Source organism: Macaca mulatta, chromosome 14, assembly GCF_049350105.2.
Source record: "Macaca mulatta isolate MMU2019108-1 chromosome 14, T2T-MMU8v2.0, whole genome shotgun sequence".
NCBI classification, from domain to species: Eukaryota; Metazoa; Chordata; class Mammalia; order Primates; family Cercopithecidae; genus Macaca; species Macaca mulatta.
Genome location: NC_133419.1, coordinates 21,676,918 through 21,690,971, shown reverse-complemented (window position 1 = coordinate 21,690,971; position 14,054 = coordinate 21,676,918). Strand labels below are relative to the sequence as shown.

The 14,054-nt window shown below is 41.1% G+C and overlaps 1 protein-coding gene across 8 annotated transcripts in view; it reads left to right on the top strand.

Moving 5' to 3' along the window:
- ALKBH3 (alkB homolog 3, alpha-ketoglutarate dependent dioxygenase) overlaps positions 1–13,687 on the top strand; it is a 40,560-nt gene extending 26,873 nt beyond the window's left edge. For 4 of the 8 annotated variants that reach the window (XM_015114253.3, XM_015114250.3, XM_077961029.1 and 1 more), the window contains exons 9-10: positions 12,449–12,547; positions 13,331–13,680. In XM_015114253.3, the coding sequence (XP_014969739.2) occupies positions 12,449–12,547; positions 13,331–13,423 (192 nt within the window). In that variant the 3' untranslated portion in view covers positions 13,424–13,680. 8 annotated transcript variants of the gene reach the window in all.
- Positions 13,688–14,054: the final 367 nt, after the last annotated feature.

The window sequence follows — 14,054 nt, the reverse complement described above, 5'->3', positions numbered from 1 at the left end:
AGGTGGGAACTGAACAATGAGATCACTTGGACTCGGGAAGGGGAACATCACACACTGGGGCCTATCATGGGGAGGGGGGACGGTGGAGGGATTGCATTGGGAGTTATACCTGATGTAAATGACGAGTTGATGGGTGCTGACGAGTTGATGGGTGCAGCACACCAACATGGCACAAGTATACATATATAACAAACCTGCACGTTATGCACATGTACCCTAGAACATAAAGTATAATAATAATAATAATAATAAATTGGGTTGTATTTCCTGTTTCTATCCCTGATGTTGGCAAAAAGCACTCAACTGTCTCATTTATACTTACTCCTTTTTTAAAAAATGGGAATAATAATTGGTAGCTACTTCATGGAGATAACAAGTTTTCCTACAAAAGTTACTGTAGTAATCAGTGAATTTTTAAGCCTTTGTAAATGGTAGATGCTATGGTGACTTTTCAGATACGGAAACTGAAAAAGGAAATAGCAGTGAAACTAAGCTCAAAGGTACCTTGTGAAATGGCATTCATTGAAAGAGTATAGGGAAGCCTCAGGGGAGGGTAAGGTGGCCTGTGGATCATAAATGGTGGTTGAGTTTTTGAGCTCCCATCTCTAGGACCATGTAATGGTTTGGAGAGAGTGAGGGTGAGTAGAAAAAGAGAGAGAGAGAGAGAGAGAGAGTGTGTGTATGTGTGTGTGTGTGTGTGTGTAGGCAGATAAAGATCGGTAGTCCTGGTAAGACTTGAATTATCTTCAGACTTGAGATCCTTTAGGAGTTGGAGTCCTCATTTGCTTCCTTGGAGCCTTGTCTTAAGCTAGAATCCATGCCCTGACTCCCACTAAGAATAATTGATTTTTGCAACAAGCCTCCCAGTTTTGTATAACTAGTGACAGCACTTTTAGTTTTAGTAGGACAAACTTGTGTTTCCTTGTAAAACTAAGTGATTCATTACAAATCTGACTATTTTAAACTTTGCCCCAGTGGTAGAGGTTTTTCTCCCCTTGCCATACTCTTAAGGACTATTCCTAAGCCATCTGGTGATTTTTTTCATCCTTCACAAGTCACATTTTCATGGAGGATGGCTGCCTCAATGAGGCAGAGAAGAGCAAAGTGTGTTGAAGGAAGAAAAAGGAGGCCCTGCCCTGAGCAGAGCGAGCCAGCTTGAGGCGTGTCATAGGTGGTAAGACTGGGAGAGTGGGCAGGCACCAGGGCATGCAGAGACTCATGAGCCTCAGGAAGGAGCAGATTTTGTTTTATGTCCATCAGGGAGCCAGTGAGGTGTATTAAGCAGAAGAGTGACACGGTCTGATTGGCAATTTTAAAAGGTCACTATTGCTACTGCATGGAGCCTGGACTAGAAAGAAACAAGGAGGCCAATTAGGACATTGTTAGATTTTGTATATACCTTGGGACCAAGGTAGAGAAGGAGAAAAAGGGACGATTCAATGGCATGAACTCAGAAGAACAGGGATTTTTATTCTCTGCTGCAGAATCATGATCTGAAAGTGTTATTGAGGAGTAAGGAGAATACTCTGTCACCTGGCTCTGTGAGCCACTGGGTTGAGAGGCATGATCACCTTCCACGTGAGAGGGTTTCAGGGAATTTGCAGTCTTCCAGAGATAGCCAGGTTTCAATTAGGATGAGGAAGCAGAGAGAACCTTCAGAGCTCATTGAGATTGAAGATATAGGTGAGTTTGCTCATCTTTGAATGGGAATTCCAGAGGACACAGTGGAAGGGTGCAGGAGGGAAGGAGTTCCGGGGGATTGTGTCTGATCAGATTATGTCCAGGAATAGTTTGGGAATGAGTGTTCTGGTATTAACAGATGGCTGGAGAGGCTTGCACTTCTGCTAGTGACTGGGCTCAGCTGGAGGTGAGGTATGGCGGAATGTGTTCTCATATGCTTTCAGAGGATGAAGGGCGTTTGTTTCTGGTGCTAGGGCCTGAGATAGAAGCTCTTTCAAGATAGCAGTTCTTTTAAGTTACATTTTTTTGGAAATATTATATTGCCAAGAATGGAATCTTCATCACATGATCTCTTCTGATTTCACATGCACATTCAGTGTAGCTGGAACAGCTACAACTGTGAGTGTAAAACCAGGTTTGTTTTTGCCCAAATTCAGTAACTTCTCACCCCCACCCTATCCCTAGTACTATTGCGACAATAAGTCTGAACAGTAAACCCTGTCAGCAGATATTTAATTCAATTTCATTGACATTTCAATGTGTGCAGTCCGGAAGGAAAGGCAGTAGTCTGCCTGGTAGTTTGGGCTACAGTGCTGTGCTTTCGATGCCTGCTGAGAGAGCCTCTGCCGCAGCCAACAATTTCCCAGGCCTCCCAAATGCTCTTAAGTTAGTGAGACATTGGTGAGGTCCCATGTCATTGAGCTTTTAATATCACTGGGTGTGCCTGGTATAGGATGATTCATTGCACCAGTCCTTTCTGCTTACCTTTCTCATTTGCCTCGCCAGAACTTTCCAAGCCAAATAAATGCCAAAAATCAGGAAAGAGTTTTAGAAAAGCTCAAAGATTTGTATGTGGCGAGTGAGTTTAAAACTGTTTTGAACCAATAACCTCAGTGACTTAAAATCTGTGTTTTTCTAGCTGGCTTCTTACTTTAGCAGATCTTATTTCAGAAACAGCTTGTTTTTAAAGTAATGTATTTCTGATCGATGCTAGGATGTCATCAGTTAAAGTGTGGTTTGAGTCAGCAGAATAACTGCAAAGATGACTTTGTGGGGTCCCAGCTTTATTCTGTCTCCATCATTTCTGTAATTAATATGTTGTGTTTATGTCAGATTTTAAAAATATTTTACCACTATGAACAAAAGGTCCAGCTATGTTCTTGTATCAGCACTAGAGGAACAACTTTGCAGCCCAACTATAGCTGCAAGCTTAGATGAGCCACGAAACAGTCTAGACCTCAGCTGGATTCTCAAGGGCAAGGCAACACCACAATTTGGGAAAACAAGCTGAAAATAAATGATAAGGAAAAAAAGAGGACATAACTGGCATAGCTATAAGTTGGACAGTAGGGCAAATAAATGTACATTTGGTCCTCAGCAGGTAAGTAGCTGTAACAGAGGCTAGCATTTCATTTTCAAATATCATTTCGGTCTACAAAACATGCCATGACTGTCCTTATCAAGCACCTCCACCCTCTGATCCTTAGACCAGCGGGCTAGAGAAATCTCTTTTGTCTCTTACCATCGTGAAAACACACTTTGCTTGACCCTGCAGATATCCTGACATCTTGGGCTTTTTCTTGTTTTCGAAGCACAGATTCAGGAATGAGTTGTCTGCATGTGGAGTCTCCCCTTTCTCAAAGCTTAACTCATTCTTGACACACCTGCTCTTTGGCTCCATCCCACCACTCTGCTGAAGTTATCCTCAAACCATTGACCTCAAATCAAGTCCACCGGCCTGTCCTCAGTCACCATGTCTCTTCCTTGTAATATTGGTCACCAGGATGCATCATCACCGTGTGTGAAACTTGCCCATATATTACTTGCGTTTTCTTCCTCTGAAATACCGTCTTGTTTTAGAATTCCCAAACTTTTCTCAATGCTATTTTTCTGCCTCCGTTAAGGCTGTTTCTTTTACATTCAACCCCTTAAATATAGAGGTTCAAAATTATCTTTGATTCTGTTATTGTTCTCTACATTATATTTTAGGAGATTATGAACTGGCAGTAGATTGTAAATACCATGTGGTCAAGGTCCCTTTCTGTCTTATTTATCATTACATTCATAGCATTTAGTACTATATTTGCTGATTGAATAAGCAAGTAAATAGGATTTCCTTAGTTCTTATAGCTTTAACGGTTCTTTCTTTGGTGGGGTGATTTCTGAATCTCTGATCTCCAGCTTTGACTTTCATCTGAAGTTCCAGTCATCACTTTCCACGTGTTCATGAGACATTTCCACTTAATAACAGCACATGTGGCTTCCACCCTGTGATGATAAAATCAGATTCATGTCGTTCTCTCAGAAAAACTGCACATTTGCTGGTAAGTTCATTTATGTTCGTGTTAACCTAACCATTCTCTTGGTCAGGATAACACCGTAAGTTATTTTCAGCTCTTCCTTGTTCCCTTGTTTCTCATATATTATCAAGTCCCAAGTTATCTGAATTCTTTCTCGAACTATCTAAAGAATTCATCTCTCTTATAGCAACCATCTTTATCCCAGGCACTTTTTACGCCATATTTACAGTACTAAAATGACTTTTTTTTTTCACCCTGATGTCCTTAATTCCAATCTTTGCTCCCTCTCTTCTATCCATTACCCAGATGTCAGGTATTATTTCCAGGAACAGTTCTTTCCTGCCTCTCTCTCACTGTCTTCTCTCCTCCCCTCTCCAAATATTAATTAAACCCCTACTATGTGTCAGGTATTATACTATGCCCAGCTCTGGGGATATAGCAGTGAACATGACAAACATAGTCCCTGCCCTCATGGGGGTTACAGGAGCTAGACTATAATCAAATGAACAGAGATAAATAGTTACAACTCACGGTTAGAGCTCTGAATTTTTATTTTAGAAGATCACTCTGGCTGCTGTGTGAAGAATAATTTGGGAAGAGGCAAGAGTAGGAGACTAAAAGAGTAGGTGGTTGTAGTCATCGCAGTGGGAGACTGCTAGCTTGGACTAAGGTGGCATTGGGGATGAAGAGAAGTTAATGGGTTTGAGGTATATTTCTGAGGATGAATCAACAGAACTTGCCAATAATGTGTTAGATGTGGGGGTAAGGGTCCAGACTCCCAGGTATCTGACTTGAGCAGTGGTGAGTGGAGTTGCTGTTTACTCAGGTGGAAGAGAAGCCAGGATTTCTGCATTGATTTTGTCCTTGCTTGAGGAGTTCCTCCTTCTACATGCAAAATCTGAGATGCCTGAGGCCTCCAAATGTAAAGTAGGCAATCGACTGTGTAAGTCTGGAGTTCAGACAACAGGCCTGGCTGGAGATGTCATTTGGGAATTTTGGAATAACCACAATAGTAAAATGCTAATAATAAATAACAAGTGTATAGTGCTGACTGTGCCTGGCTCTATTCTACCTCTTTACATTGAATTCTCCGATAGTTTTATATAGTTGATGCCATTATTATTTCCATTGTACAGATGAGGTGGCTGAGACTCAGTGTTAAATCACTTGCCCAAGATGGCTTAGACAACTATTTGTTGAATATTGAATCGAATTAAAACTAATAATAAGACCGTGTGTAAAACTGTGGAATTGTATGTTATCATTCAGAGAAAGAGAATAAAGAAGGGAGTAGCCAGGCGCCGTGGCTCACACCTGTAATCCCAGCACTTTGGGAGGCCAAGGTGGGCGGATCACGAGGTCAGTAGTTCAAGACCAGCCTGACCAACATGGTGAAACCCCATCTCTACTAAAAATACAAAAAATTAGCTGGGCATGGTGGTGCATGCCTGTAATCCCAGCTACTCAGGAGGCTGAGGCAGGAGAATCGCTTGAACCTTGGAGGCAGAGGTTGCAGTGAGCCAGGATCGCACCACTGCACTCCAGCCTGGATGACAGAGCAAGACTCCGTCTCAGAAAAAAAGAAGAAGAAGAAGGGAGCATAGAGCTTTAAAGGTTGAGCTCACTGCTTTCATCACTTTGTTTTCCACCTGAAAAATCTTAATTTGCTTCTGTTGGAACAAAGGATAAAAGAGAAACTCCTTAGCCAGATTGTCACATCCATACATGATCTATGCCCAGAGAGATCCATGGACTCTCACTGTTCCTGTATGGTTGCTGTATTCTACTGAGTTATCTCTTTGTTCTCCCCAAGGCTTGTTCTCCAACTTCTTGACTTAAAAGGGCCCCCTGTAGCGTGAAGGCTTTCCTGATGCCTCCAGTGCAGAAATTAATAATAGTTACTGTGTGAGGTGCTTCCTGTGAACCTGGAAAACGAGAAACAGGTAGCAGGCTTGTACCTTGTCCTTTCTGCTCATTTGTGTTTTATTTTTATAAGTATCTTCTTAGTACAAAGATGGAGGTTTTTCTATTTCGCTCATCTAAGGAATCATGTGGAAAACCAAATGCCTCACTGTTATCTGAGATCAGTAATTTGGAAGCATATTTTGCTTTAAATGACTTTTTCTGATTGAGTTGGGGGTGAGATGAAGAATGTGATGATTTTTTTAAATCATGAAATTTATTTTTTAAATCTTACTCAATATATTAAACAATACAGTTTCAGACACAAAAAAAATTACTGCAATAAAACAGCCGGGGTGTATTTCCATGGCGCTTCCCTTCCTTATCAGGAAAGTATATTGTCCACTGAGAGACAAGATGGATGGCCTCTCCCAGCTCTACACAAAGGACAAGCCCACCGGCTTTCCTGGGCCTTGGTTAACACATGGAACAGGCTATGTTTTCTAAAATGTTGTAGCAAGACTCATAGGTCAACCATGGTTCAAATCACATATTTACATATTGGTCAATTCTTTATGATAGACAGACACAAATGAAATGCAGTAAATAACTCCAGTTGTTTAAAAAAAAAGTACAGGGGACAAACTTGGTCATTGTACACAGATATCCTTCATGTGTACAGACAGCTTCATTCAGGTGTAATTTTTTTTTTTAATTTTTATTTTAGGTTAGGGTATATGTGCAAGTTTGTTACACAGGTAACTTGTTTGTCTTGGGGGTTGGTATACAGATTATTTCATCACCCAGATAATAAGCATAGTACCCGATAGGTAGGTTTTCCATCCTCACCCCCCTCCCATCCTCCATCCTCAATTACTCAGGTATAATTTTAATTTGAAAGACCTAGATATACTATTATTTAAGTGATAATGGCCCCTAAGATTTATTCAAATTACTATAAAATAATAAACAAATCCGCTATAATTTAAAACTCTGCCCATTGCTTGAAACCTTGGAGGAACCTATGCTATAATCAGTTGCTAACTAAAAGCAAATTGTACGTGTATTTGATATTTCCCCACAGTTTCTACCTCTAGATTTAATTCAGTAAAGGAAGATGATACCTGAAGATGAAGTAGTACCTGTGTCCTAAGTGTCTCTCAGGCACTACTGCATGGAATGGCAAAGGGGATGCAAGAAGCACATCAGATGACAACTGGTCTTAGACGCTTACAAGTCAGCTAAGGTGACTGACAAAGGAATCAAAGAAGGCAGTCATGTCATGGACCCATCAGCCGCATAGCTGGGCAGCCCTGGAGCCGAATCTGGCCCTCAGACTTGTTGAAATTGCCCAGTGTTTTTAAAGACACTGAATTATTTGCCAAAATTTATAACTCAGAAAGTTTCACATAAAAATCCTGCTTGTCAGCTTCCCTGGAAAACCCAGAAGAGGGGGCAGCACTGGGGGGCACAGTGATCTGAAACGGCTCATTGGCAGAGCAGCCACCGCCTGTCTGCAGGCCCCTGGTTCTGCATGGCTCCCTCTCCTCCCTGTGCTGCACCCAGCCCACACCTCTCACTTATGCTACTTGCTGCTGTTTGTGATTATGACCCCTACAGTATAGTCAGGGTGCCATATAATTAAGACAGGAAATATTAGGATCTCAGAAGGAATAGAGCTTACTTTGGAGAGCAGGGTATAGTAGAAAGAATAGGGCTTTAGAGCCAGGCCGATCTACATTCAAATGCTAGCCTGCCCTCCTGATAGCCTTTTGCCTTAGAGAAGTATTTTCCCTCCAGCCCCCTTTGCTTATGATAAAGTGGATAACATCACCTTCCTTGCCTCCCTTACAAGGTTGTAGTGAGCATTAGCAATAACAGATAATAGAGTGCCTGATGTGCCTGGCACCTGAGCACATGCCATGGTTGATCTTGTGGAAAAGTCTAGCAGGATGCTTTGGTTTAAGTACCTGGAAACTGTTATAAAAAGAAGCATGAAAAAAAAAAAATAACCCAACCACCACCAAAAAACAAACTCCGTGTAGATTAAAGAGTTAAATCTAAAAAATGTAAACTCTCAAAAAAAAAACAAAAAAAAAAACTGAAAGGAAGTGCAGTTGTATATTTAACTTTCCTCAGGATGGGAAAAGACTTTCTAAGCATAAAAATCATGAAGACGAGCCAAAGAAAGGTCAGTAGAGTTGACTGTAAAATTTTGAGCTATTCTGTGTTAAATATCATAAGTACAGTTAACAGGCAAATAGCAAATGATAAAAGCATTTGCAAAAAGTATGACAAACAAATGTCTTACTATCTGTGGTTATAGATCAATAAGAAAACAATGTTAACACCCCCACAGAACAATGGACAAAGGACAAGAACAGAGAGTGTTCACAGCAGAAGAAACAGAAACAGCAAGCAGAATGTAAAAAAAAAAAAAAAAAGTTGAACTTGGGCTGGGCGCAGTGGCTCATGCCTGTATTCCCAGCACTTTGGGAGGCTGAGGCGGGTGGATCACTTGAGCCCAGGAGTTCAAGGCCACCCTGGCCAACATGGTGAAACTCTGTCTCTACTGAAAATACAAAAAAAATAGCTAGGCATGGTGAAAGGCACCTGTAATCCCAGCTACTCGGGAGGCTGAGGCACAGGAATCCCTTGAACCCAGGAGGTGGAGGTTGCAGTGAGCTGAGATAACACCACCGCACTCCAGCCTGGGCGACAGAGTAAGACTCTGTCTCAAAAAAAACCAAAAAACAAAAAAAACTTGGTTTGTAATCCAAGATCTCTAAGTTTGAATGAGTTGTCATTTCTCCCCTAATTGTTTTTCATTATTGTCAGTTGATAATGTTGAGCCAGAAGATAGATACTGTCATGTTTCCCTGGTGAGATTACAGATTGCTGCAGCCTTCTCAAGAGAGCAGTTTGGTAGTATAAATCAAGTGCCTTAAAGTTCATACATTTGGCTCCAGTAATTCCATTTTTAGGAATATGTCCTAGAAATATATGCAGAAATGTTTTGTCCAAAAATCTACTTGCAGCAACTTTTTGTTTATTTTCCCTCTTTTTTTAAAAAAAAAAAACTAGTGTATGAAAATCAGTCTCCAATCATGTGCTCCTTACTGCTCCATCATTAGCACTAGCATAATGCCTGATGTATACAGGTGGTCGAAAGGTATTTGTGAGTTTAAAGGAAGGATATGTTCATACAAAGGAATATTCTATAACCATATTTTTGAAATGTATATTTAAAGATACAGAAAAATGCTCAATAAAATATTAAAAATGGAGTGTACACGATTGTATATCTGGAATCCTCTGTGCGTATGTTGTATAAACTCTGGATGATAGGATTGCAGGCGATTTTCTACATTTTCTGTGTACTCTTCCTCAGTCATTCAGTACATATTTATTGATATGTGTGATAGGCACTGAGAATGTTTAACAGGAAGACCACATAAACTTTCCCTCATGGAGTTTGTAAGAGCAGAGGTTGAATAAGTAATTACAAGTGCATCATTTACTTTAGTAAACTTACGTTACTTTTTATATTCTAGAAAGAAAACCTGTATGATGATTTTAAAGCATTGATGATTGTAACTTCTAAGGCATTCTTTTAGGACAAGAAAGGGATGATTATAAGAAAAATCCAAATCTCATACAGTATGAATTACCTTTCCAATGAAAAGAAAAATGTTTAGGTTTCCTGTCTGTTGGATGGTTAATAATGACATAACAGTAAATACACCCTGATTTTTTCACCCCAAATAGCATTTTCTTCAAGGAAATTGAATAGGATAGTATCTTTGTGAGGTGGAGGTAAGAGTTGTGGGAAGCCTTAGAAAAGCATAATTAAGCCTTCAGATGAACTGGCTGCAGTTGGAGGAATGAGAATGTTGATCAGCATTAATATAAAAATATATGTTTTTTGCTTTTTCCTTGTACTTGTAGGGTTTCAAATATTTGGAAAACCAAGAACATCAATAACAAAACCCACCCTGTAGCTTGAGTGTGACCCTAAAAGCTTCTTTTAACCAGGATGAGGGATGGAAAATTTTATCCTTAGCCCTGGTTTTGGGGGGTGTGTTTTGTTTTGTTTTGAAGAAAACCCTGAGTAAATCAAAAGGGCTACAGAGATGTGTTTGGGTAACTTAACCACGCTTAATGACTAGGAAGGCGCTCCTCTAAACAGTCTGACCTGTGTTTCCACTGTTGCTTATCCATTTATCAACTGGAGCCTTTATGCACAGCCATGTGGGCTCCTCTGGCCTTTAATCTGACTCCTCAGTGGAAAAAGTCTCCATGCATCTTGCTTCAGTCGAAGGGTGGCTGTATGGTTTGTTGCCACTCTAGCCTCAAGAGAAGGATGCATTTGTGAGCTCTGCGTTGCATTAGTAGGATCCCTTGCCCTGTTTCCTGTCTGTCTCCTTCTGCAAATTAGGAATGCATCTTCTAAGTCAAAGATCTTAGAAGGAATAAAAACAAGCAGCAAAAAATGATATCACTTCTCACAGAGGGTGCACTGTGTATTGGTGTCTCCTTTGTGGACTGATAAGTGGCTCCCTCCCAGATGAAGGCTCACCCTTGTCTGCTTTTTGGTATGGCTAATGGTTTTGTTGAATGTAATGTGTTCAAAACCAACCTGAGGCTCTCTCTCATTTGAAAAGTTCAGATCTTAGGAACAGTATGTGAAATGTGATAGTTGAACATCACTTTCCATCAGTGGTGATATTTCTCTCTTGCATTTCGGAATTCTCTTTCACTTGTGAGGTGCATTCCTGCTTCATGTTTCCAGGTGGAACTATAGTGTTTACCTATTCTCTTCCACTGATCCAGCACTCCCTTCCCCACAACAGTGTTTTTCATGTTCTAAGAGATCTTCATCTCAGAATTGCCTTCATGTTGTGGTTAAGTGTCTTTCCTTTCTACTTTATTGTATTCTCCTCTCTTAGTGTCTGCACTTGATTTGTAAATTAAGCCCATGTTGCACTCCCTGATTATGTAGAGGGTAGCAGAAATTCTTCTGCTTCTAGCTGTGTTGAACCTTGATCTGGTAGCTGACTGTACAGCCTAAATTAAGGAGCCTTGGACTCTGTAATCTCATGGTCAGTGCACTCCCTCCAGATATCTTTTCTCCAGTAGGACATGTGTCTCCTCTGTCTGGCTTTTTTTTTTTTTTTTTTTTTTTAAATCAGAGAGCAGCCTTTTGCTTTTCTGAGATGGAGCTGGGCTGCAGTGAGGGCAGGGTCACCTTCCCACTGCCCTCTGGTTGTCTGAGGGGTCAAAGGTAAATGTCTCGGTGCCCACTTATTACTGGAAGAGAAAAGGTGGCAGACGCAATTAAAATCAGTCACTGAAACCAAAGTTATTTTAAACATTGCTTCTATCTTCTGTCTATAAAAATTATGACTATGTTTGACAAAGTTACTGCCAAAAGTTGGGGCCTGGAACTTAGACTGTTTATGCAAGTTCATGATTGTTTTGATTTTGATTTTCCTAGGGAAAATCTTTGTAAACAGTTAAGTTCTCAGAAGCACCCATACAATAATAAACATAAACACAGTTTGCACTGAAATCACCCCTGCAGTAACCCAAATGTAACCCCTTGTATCGGAAGAGAAGCAGATGAATGAATAGACCCATCAGTTCTGCCCAGAATGGAGGTGAAGAAATCTGGAAGCTCGGATCTGTCCCAGTCTCAGCACTTGACATGCTCTTTGTTGCTGCGAGCACAGAAGTTGTTTAATGTGCCTGCTTTTCAGCTGTGGAGGAGTCACACTACCAGTTGATTACTTTGCAGCCTATGCTGTGAAGACTCCTGAGAATATTGGACAGAAATTGCTTTTGAGCTCTCTCTGTAAATACAAGGCATTTGTATCCTAAATGTGCAGGAGTCGTGATCCATCCCCAAAGATGTAAACAGCCAATCTCAGTTTGACAGCACTATTTAGGTCAAGCCAGAGCTCCCTTTGAGAAAATCCTACTGTTGGCTATTCTGAAAAGAGGCAGGAGTATATCTCCAAAACTCCAAAGTAACCATGAGAAGAATAGAGACTGTAGGTGCCAATTAGTAAATTAGCATCCATGGTAAGAAGGTGAAGGAAGTCATTGCATCAAGTCTTGGTTAAAAGGACATTTTCCCTACACTGAGTATGTCAAAATGTAGAGCACAGCATCAGTCAGATGTAAAGAATTCTTGTACACGTGACTTTTATTTCCTTCATAGGCCAGAATGGGCTTTTCTGCATTTTGGGTTATGATGATGACACTAATAGCTAGCACTTACTGCATGCCAGTCTCCAGTGATTTACACATATTCTATCAATGGAGGCTCACCATAGCCCTAGGTGGCAGTTACTGTCATCCTCCCCATTTTACAAATGAGTAAGTCAGGGTACAGAGAGGTTAGGTAACTTGCCCACAGTCAAGCAGCTGCAAGTGACAGAGCTATATATGGATTCCCACAGTCTGGCTGAGCAGAGGTTTCCATTTTTTTTGACCTCTGTCAGGTTCTGTTGCGTCTTAATTACACAGGCAAAAAATTTAGCGCAACAAATGCTGTTTTCTAGGAAGAGAATGGAGACTACACGTATGTGGAAAGAGTGAAGATACCCTTGGATCACGGGACCTTGTTAATCATGGAAGGAGCGACACAAGCTGACTGGCAGGTGAGGATGTGCAAGTAATATGAATCTACTCTCATGTGGAGGCCGTTTCCCGACTCTGAGGACTATTTCTAAGTAGACATGGTGAAAAGCAATCTGCTTTTATAATGAGCCAGAGGGAATGAGCTGACATTCTTTCCAAGGAGTTTTGATACTACTGACAATCCAGATGGACACTAGTGTGTCCAGTAGAACTTTCTGTGATGATGAAAGCGTTCAGTATCTGTGCTGCCGAATGTAGTAGCCACTAGCCACATATGACTGACTTCTTAAAATGTGGCTTGCATGCTATAAAGAACTGAGTTTTTAATTTAATTTTAATTAATTTAAATCTAAATAGCTTCAGGGTAGCTAGTGACTATCTTATTGGAGTACACAGTTCCGCAGCTAGGCCATGCCATTTTTAGGCCAGATCATTTCTAAGGTGCACATGTTAATGTCAAAACACTTACCTTGAGAATGGAATCTCATGCCTCTCTTTGGTCTCATCCATTTATATGTTTATGAGATTTGGGAAATGGCAGATGTCTGAGAGGAACAGCAACAATTAGAAAAGATGAAAATATCTCACTTCAGAGGTGCTGGCATAGCACAGTGGGGCTGGAGATGGAAATTTGTTTCAAAGAAGGAAGCTTTCTCCACAAGACTTCAAAGAGCTTACTGCTCATTTAAGGGGGTTAGATGGAAATACTTCTGTATTCTCATGAATAAGTTTTAAGTCCCTTTGAACTAAAAGTGTGTGTGTGTGTGTGTATTTATGTCAGAGTTATGTGTATTTCCATTTAGCATCGAGTGCCCAAAGAATACCACTCTAGAGAACCGAGAGTGAACCTGACCTTTCGGACAGTCTATCCAGACCCTCGAAGGGCGCCCTGGTGACATCAGAGCTTTGAGAGAGAAGCTTCACTGAAACGGAGCAAACCTTCCACTGAGAAGCAACTTCAAGAGGCTGGTGCTGCTAGATCTCGTGATGTGGCTGTTGGGAAGATGGTGGGGTTTGTTTCCCAGCTTGGAGTCCTATTAAATGAGAGCCAGCAACTCATGTTGGTAATAGGTCTACTGTGGGAACAGTTATCCCGAATCACAGCTCAAAATGGCTATCATCTTTAGGCAAATTAAAATCTATGTGGCAGTGCTCATGGATGATTTTGTTCGTAAGCAGTTTTCCTCCTACCCTTCCCCTCCCCCCGCACCCCACCTTCATTTGAAGAAATATGAATGGACTTGTGCTTCTGGGGAAAATTTCCGCGTGTTTGTTCCTTGTGACTTCAGTGAAGCGGAGATATAAATATGCATCAGGGACTCTGGAGCCTTCCGTAGGCAGACAGCTGCTGAAACCCAAACAGAGGTGGTTTCATCTTGGCTTGCATACTGTTGTAATGGAAAGCTACATATCCAGGGAACACTGTAACCGAGTCTTCCTGCGACACACTCAGACAGTTACAGGCCTCCAAAGAAAGAGTGGTGGCAGTGTGCTCTCGTCTAGCCACTTTCAAGCAGTCACCTGTAA